This window comes from Halyomorpha halys, unplaced genomic scaffold (assembly GCF_000696795.3).
Source record: "Halyomorpha halys isolate HHAL.00 unplaced genomic scaffold, Hhal_1.1 Scaffold726.1, whole genome shotgun sequence".
Taxonomy (NCBI): Eukaryota; Metazoa; Arthropoda; class Insecta; order Hemiptera; family Pentatomidae; genus Halyomorpha; species Halyomorpha halys.
In genome coordinates, this window is record NW_027116696.1 from 168,564 (window position 1) to 176,276 (window position 7,713).

The following is a 7,713-nucleotide window of genomic DNA, read 5'->3' on the forward strand; positions in this document are numbered from 1 at the left end:
AGAATACATTTGACCTACATCTACTGTTTAATTACAAACGTATTTATATCAGATAAGATAATTTTAAAGATTACTTCACTTATTCTTATTTGGAGTAATAGTGCCGAATAATGAAATGGAAGTGTTGGCTAAAGTGGATTAAGATTTGGCTCCGTTTTCCTTTGAATTTAAACTTTTTTAGAAAAAACTTTTATTTATTTTTTCATTATAGCTATTGATAATCTTATTTAGATTTTATCGGATTCATAAGATTTGTAAATTAAAAAAAAAAATAACTCTTAAATTATAGTTAAGTTTAGTCTTTACCAATATTGTAGAAAATTTAAACAAAACTGTTGAAGGACTGATTAAAAAAACTAATAATAACAATATTTATTAACTATCCGCTATGTTTGGGTCATTAAGTAACTGTTTTATGCTATTAAGAGTAAATTATTTCACGATTTCAACACGGCAAACTTGCATGTTTTCAGTGGAGAGTATAACGCTCATTCGTCGCCATTTTCACCCGTAGAATGCCCGTAGAATAGGAATAGGTTCTGTGAGGTTTGTTTACTCATTTTTTGTTTCTAGTTTGGATGATTTTGACAAGGATATTATACGGTTTTCTTGATCGAATGGTGTATTAGCCATATTTCTTATTACTTTTTTGGTGAAATTGTAAGAATTATATATAATATAATAAATTATTCCTACTCTTTTTCATAGTTGTTTATACGTGATGGGAATTCAAAGTGAAATAATTAATACTGAAGAACGAAAATTATTTAAGAAGAAATTAAAGAAGAATCGTAAAAGTTCAGTTTTAGAGAGTTGTGAAATCCTAAATGACAGTTATACAACTATAAAAGAAGATGATAGTCCCAAAACTGGTAAATCCAAGAAAAGGTTTACAAGTGTTTATCCAGATGATGTGGATAATAATAGTGAATCTTTAGAAAATCAAAGGGATGTAGTATCTAAATTGCATTCCGAGTCCACTTTAGTGCCCAGTGAAGACCCCATAGATAATGAGCTAGTTATTAAAAAAGCTAAGAAGAAGAAGAAAAGCAAAGATCGAATGAGCCTACACAATTTAAATGAACCAGAATTTCATGAAATAACTGAAGATGCTGGTCAAGAAATAATGGATGTTGATCTGCCTGAAGAGGAAATTCATAATGAAGGTAGTATTACATTATTATTCTTTTACAAAATCCTTTCTTTTATTTAGTGATTTGGCTGAACATAGATTAGCTTAAGTGATATTCCAATATTTATCAATGTCATTATTTTGATTGTGTAATTCATTTACTTTTAAGCAGAAAGTAAATTTAAAAATGTAGGTTTCAAATAAGAATATCATAATTTTTGTAATAATGCACTGTTTTCTTAAATGATATATTTACTACTAAATTTTTTTAATTTCAGATGGAATTTCCAAATTGATTACAAATAAAAGTTATACACATTTTCTTTTATCATACTACTAAAAATAATATTCTTACCCTTGCTTTCTTAATCCCAAAAGCTATTGGTGAAAATATTTTTGACGGTAGATGTTATCAAGCCGAACTTGGTTGGTGGTGTGCTTAAAAAACTATTCATTTTTCTTAATAAATAGTGGTAAATTTTAATATTGTTGAAAGATTATTGTTTAGTGTTTCTCTTATGCTCACTCATAATTTTTTTAATTAAAATTATATTTTATAACATCTTTAGATACATTTCTTAATGTATTTGCTACCTTTTTAGTTTCTTATGTATGAGAAATATGTAATGATGATTAATATTATCTTCCAGCATTAAACAAAACACCTTCGTTTCTTTGTTTTTTTATTTCAAAAGGTAATAGTTATGGTTGGGTGTTTACTCACTTTTCACAATGTTGTGGGTTATAATCCTTAATACTATTAGGTCTGTTCCAACGACCACTTTTGACTGTCGAAGGACGCACTGCTAATTTTTCCATTCCAAAATTTGTACTGCGCATGGTCTTGACAGTTTCTTTACAGTTAAATGTGGTCCTGTGGAACAGACCTGTTGTTACTGATTTACTTGGATCCCAGTTGTCAACTTATGCTCCCTCGAGAGTATCTTCAGTGTATGAGTTAAATGATAAAGTATATGTATAAGATATTTTATACAGTATAGAGAAAGAAAGAAATTTATAAAATAATTGAATAACGGTCAAAATCATGAAACATGGAAAAAGTAATGTACAATAAACTCAGAAAAATTAAAATTGTATAGGTAAAAATAGTAAGTAGTAAAACAATGACACATTGTAATAATAATGAGTGTTGATATTATTTAAAACATGGAGTAAGAATTTTATAGGTTTGTACATCGTACAGTAAAGATGTATAATGATAAAATTGACAAAATGTGATAAGTTTTAGAAAAGAATATTATAAAATAAAGATAAAAATAGAAAGAAAAAAAATAAAACAACAATGACATTGATAAACAAAATGGATGTCAATAATATTACAGGCATGGAGTAAGACTAGGCGGACAAAAATGAGAGAAAAATGTAATAAGACATAAAAATTGTTAGATAAAAGTAAAAGAGTATAAAGTAGAGAGGGACTATGGTAGAAATAGTCGAAAATGTCAGTAAGGGAGATATTATCTTCGTCAGTTTTGTGGTTACTATTCTTTTTTTTCAAGATTGATATGGAGGGTCTCAGATATGAGGCGATTTTTATGGTTAGGGACAGTAACGAGGATAGAGGCTCAAGTATGGCTGAGAGTCAAATTATGTTCAAAAAGTTTAAAAGCCAGTGGGATATCAGAGTTGATGGATGAATTATATTGTGAGATATGGGTTTTAAGGTAGTTTTTTGTTTCGTCGATATAGATGACCTATAGTTAAGAGTGGAACATGGAATATGGTAATGATATTGGAGCGATATGTGAGGCTTATGGGGTCTTACGGGTTGCTAAAAAGATGAAAAAGCTTATTATAAGATTTGAGAACTAGATGTAAGTTGGGGATGGTAGATTGCAATGAATTTTGTATATTATCAGGGAGGGTTTGAATATAAGGAAGAGATCTCTATGACAACTATGTTGATGTAGGTTGAAAAATATAAAGTGAAGGAAGTAATGTGGTAGTGGGGTTGTTATATGAGTCCAAAAGTTTCTGTGATATTAATAGGGAAGATGTTGGTAAGTAGGATTTGTTTAATTGTGGTATTGAGGGTCATATTCTTAACTGTCGTTAAAATTTAAAATTTTTTTGTTTCATTTTAACTCCCTTTGTATATATATTCCAATTTTCTTGTCACATCTTACAGTATATGTATCTTGTTTTCATTTAGCTCTGCAAAGTGGCCTGAAACATTGGTTACCAATAAATAGTTTTTTTTACTATTTTGTACCTTTATTGACTGACCCGAACTATCTTCATTCAATATATGTTTTAATATTTTATTCATCTCTAGGAAACTGGCATATTGGCTTGGTTTCTATCTCCAGTGAACATAAGTTGATATACAAAATTTTATTATTCTTGGTTTTTGAGAAAGGGAATTTTTGAGAGTAATCTTTTTTTTTTTTCAGAAGGAAATGATTATGGATTCGCCCACTTAGAAGCTGATAACAAGATAATTGAAGGTAATTAGTGAATATATTGAATCCATAATATAAATTATGAAATAAAAATAAAACCTTAAGATTGTGATTCTCTTATTCTATCATACATTTTAATAGTGTGGTGAATATTGATGAGTTGAGTATTACTAAGGGATGGGGGGATAATGAAGAAAAATACTATGCTGTATTTTATACTAGTTAAAATAAACATCGTTAATAAATAGTTAACTGTTTAAATTAAATTACAAGATTAATTATTAAAACTTATTGCTAAAAAAAAAGATAAATATTTACATTTTGTAGTTTGAAAGATAAGAATTATCGAAAACTGGAGAAAAAAAATATATAAATATTTGATGAAAATTTTATTTTACAGACTATTTCTTTTTTTCCTAATTTGTTTAACCTTTTAATGCAATTAAAAATACACATTTTTATTATATTCGCCTAATTATAGTACAAAAAGAACACAAGCCTTCTGCTCTGTGTAATTTAAAATAATCAGTCTATTTCATATTGTTAAAGTAATCTCGAAATTAATAAAGTTATTTATTTAAATTTATAATTACTTTGTTATTTTTTTTTAATGCTTAATAGATGAAGACTTTTATGATGGTTGGCCCAAAGAAGACCTCAAAGAGCTCTTTGCAAGGATGCACCAAGCATTACCAAAGAACGACAGCTTCAAAGCTTCCTCTAGGCTTCAGAAGTTGGACTGGGAACAAGTAATTATGATAATTGTATTATATTGCATTTACAATTCAATTAATACTGCATCATTAATATTGCATTATCGTGTTTAATACCCTAGTTTACTCCCACTTGAAGGATAGATTCATAACTATTCTAGCAACACTGTGAAGATCAAGATTTATTGTGTGGTTTTGCTACATAGTAGTCTAGTCAGTTGGGGGTTGTAAGGTTAATCTCACAAAAAAATAATTTGAGTTTCTTCCAAATGGTTGGTCTTGTTTTTGGCATGATGAATCAGATTCTAGATTTCACCTCCTGTTATTTTGAATAGGTTTGTTAGAAAAGTAGGTTTTTTTTTAAAAAAATGCACTTTTTTCTTATCTCATGAAAGCTGTCAACTCTATGACCAAAAAAATATATTTACCAAGTTTGAGATAAGGAAATTTCTTACATTTTTTTTATTAGTTCCATGGTTTAGATGTTAATGTGAATTTAAATATTGCTAAAATCTGCCTACAAAGTAATTTCATCTTTGTAAAATAGTCTATTTAAGTTTATAAGTAATTATAATTCAATGCAAGGTAGTTTACATTAAGATGTTCCAGGCTGCTAGTCAATATATTCTTTGTCAGGATGTTATAATGTGAATTATAAATAGGCTTTCAATTATAGGAAGTGTAAGACCATTCAAAAGCTCAGCCATTTATTTAACCTTGAGAAATAACTATCCTCTTTTTACCAAAAAGCCAATTGAATTTCATCCTTCCCAAATTTTAAGTCAATACTGTCTAGGTTGATGCACATCCCTTCACAGAGGCGGCACATTTTCCCTAGCATTTACAGCTTCCTTGGTACTCTTTTATGTATCTGCTAGGCATTAGTTCCAAAATGTAGTTGGGTGCAAAGGGTGATAGGTTTGTAATAGGCATAAGTCCATTCTTTGTAATCTCTCCCTCCCACCTCTGTTCAGATTTATTTATTACATACCCTAGCAACTTGGATCATTGAATGCAAATTTACTACCTCACCTTTTGATAAAGTATTTTATAAAATCCATTTATTATTTTTTTAAATTTAAAATATATATCAAAAATATAGTGGACAACCAAAGAGGAAATCACATTTTACGCACAGCCAGTTTTTCGTGATATTTATTACATACTTTGGGGCCTAAATCATGGAACTAAAAAAAAAAAAATGTACTTTAAATTTTTAGTAAATGTTTTCAACTTTTATTTTGAATGTGAATTGTTTTGTTGTGGAATCAATAGTTTTTAAAATGTAAGCATAAAAAAGAATTGAAATATTGGCATTATGAAATGTTTATTGCATTTCCTGAAAAGCACATTCTAGAGACAGGGTGGCAAAATCTAGAATCTGATTCTGCACCCCAACTAACCTAAAGAACTATTTAGAAAAAAATTATTATTTATTTATTTATTTTTTTTTTGCATTGACTGGACTGTAATATATAAGTTAATCTCAATAGGTTAGAATTGAACCTTAGTCATTTCTGACTTACTAAATTAAGGTAGTGCTCTAACATGCTTGAGAATCACATTCTCATATTGAGTTTAAATGAATTAATTATATGAAGTATCATTATGACTATTATGGTACTGACTCCAATGGATTATTTGTTTATTTATATTCTCCTCTTCTTGTAATAGTTATACTGGCTACGTTTTTTTTTATTAGAATTTTGTTTTTCAATATTCAAAATAAAGTTTCTATGTCTAAAAAGTTTTGAAAATTTGATATGGCATTTCAGATAAAATTTAACAATTACTCCGCCATTGATTGTCAAGAAAAATGGAAATATGTAGAAAAGAAAATTCGTGGATTTAGACTACTCGGTGAACTGCTATCTGATGCTAATGATTGGTTAGAAAAGCCATGGACAGACTTCTATAGAAGTGAGAGGAAGGTATACAATTTTTTTTTTTTATATCATTTTCAGTGTTGGCTATCAAATAATTTGATTATAAAAGTTTTTAAATCATAATACTGATTAAATGATTTTTAAATAACAATTACATAATTTGCTTTACTATTTTAATTTTTATTTTTATAGATACCAAGAATAATTCACAGTAAAAAAAGAAAATAATATTTTTTAAAACAAAAAATAATTTCTTATCATGAAAAATTAATCAAAATAAATATAATAACTTAAATCTAAGCAATTGAATTGTATAATAGAAATAAAAGAAACATAATATTGATAGACATTAACATATTTCTTTATGCTGTTTCGATACTGCTGCTTCTGAATTGAACCATTTCTTTTATCTTCTAGGAAATCACTTTCACTTCAAACTGGAAGCTTATTTTATTTAATGTCATTTAATCAATTTTACTGTTTATCATAGCCATGGTTATTATTAATAAAATGAAAAAATTGATCTTTATTCTGGAACATTTGGCCCCCTAAGACAATTCAATTCAACAGCATTTGTCTGGTTACATTAAATAAAACTAAATAACACTAAAATATTAATTATATACATAAGGTATGAACTAAACATACATAGTTAAATGAGTGTTTGTGTTGCTATTTACAGGTTTATAGAAGATTGATATTCAAGGAGATGAATATATAATTGGTTTTATTTATAACAAGTTCATTTCCGTTAGCAAAAGCACACTGCATTTAACTTAATACTTTATAAAAATGTTTTCAAAATGGTCTCCCAAAATCCCATGTGGGATCTAAAAATAATTAACATGTTACCTGGTCAAAAATACGAAGAAGACTATTAATTTCTGGCCTGGGCCAAGACCAAATGCTCATTCCTGTAGACCTATACTAAAACCTAGTACCCACATTGCTCAAAACCTATTTAGTTAAAAGTTGATTTTTTTATTGAACTAATATTACTAATTGGGTGTTTTTGTTAAAAACAAAATGTTATGAACTTTTTATTATTTAATAAACTTTAGTTTTTTCGTATATATAAATACTTCAGTACAGTAAGCATTAGTAATTAGTATATAAACAGTGTTAGCCTTTGTTTTTATCAAGATTATTTTATAAGGCTGTGACCTTGAGCAATTGAAAATCTTTAAAATCAAATATTACAAATATAGTTTTTCAAATTTCATATTCATAAAACATCTAAATTATGTCATTCACTTGTATCCATTCGTAAAGAAAGATGCTACTAATGTAGATAGATGTGTCATAATTTGAGGGAAAAAGGGTTTAATAGCTTCAATAATAATTTAAGTTAGAGAAGAAAATAAGTTTTCATCATTAATTTGATTGACATGATTACGTGTCCTGTGGCCTTCAGGTTCTTGTTCCTGTTGTTTTAATGTTGCACGAGTAGCATCTACATATGAAAATTTTGAAGTAATTCTTGTAGTTGGTCTGTTTGAATTATTCTCAGGTATAAGAGTACTTGGTTCAGTAGGTGGATTTATTTTATTTTGAAGTAA

General features: G+C 27.8%; 1 protein-coding gene and 1 long non-coding RNA gene across 3 annotated transcripts in view; both read left to right on the forward strand.

Annotated features, from left to right (window-relative positions):
* Window positions 1-465: 465 nt before the first annotated feature.
* Window positions 466-7,713, forward strand: part of LOC106685728 (nucleolar transcription factor 1-A) — a 28,699-nt gene continuing 21,451 nt past the window's right edge. The window contains exons 1-5 of one of the 2 annotated variants that reach the window (XM_014428561.3): window positions 477-546; window positions 709-1,166; window positions 3,547-3,600; window positions 4,177-4,304; window positions 6,044-6,199. In XM_014428561.3, coding sequence (XP_014284047.1) covers window positions 722-1,166; window positions 3,547-3,600; window positions 4,177-4,304; window positions 6,044-6,199 — 783 coding nt within the window. In that variant the 5' untranslated portion in view covers window positions 477-546; window positions 709-721. Of the gene's footprint in view, window positions 1,167-3,546; window positions 3,601-4,176; window positions 4,305-6,043; window positions 6,200-7,713 lie in introns of both variants that reach the window. The other variant, XM_014428560.3, reaches the window with a different exon arrangement.
* Window positions 7,575-7,713, forward strand: part of LOC136797280 (uncharacterized) — a 1,553-nt gene continuing 1,414 nt past the window's right edge. The window contains exon 1 of the long non-coding RNA XR_010845136.1: window positions 7,575-7,664. This is a non-coding gene — a long non-coding RNA (uncharacterized lncRNA). The remainder of the gene's footprint in view (window positions 7,665-7,713) is intronic.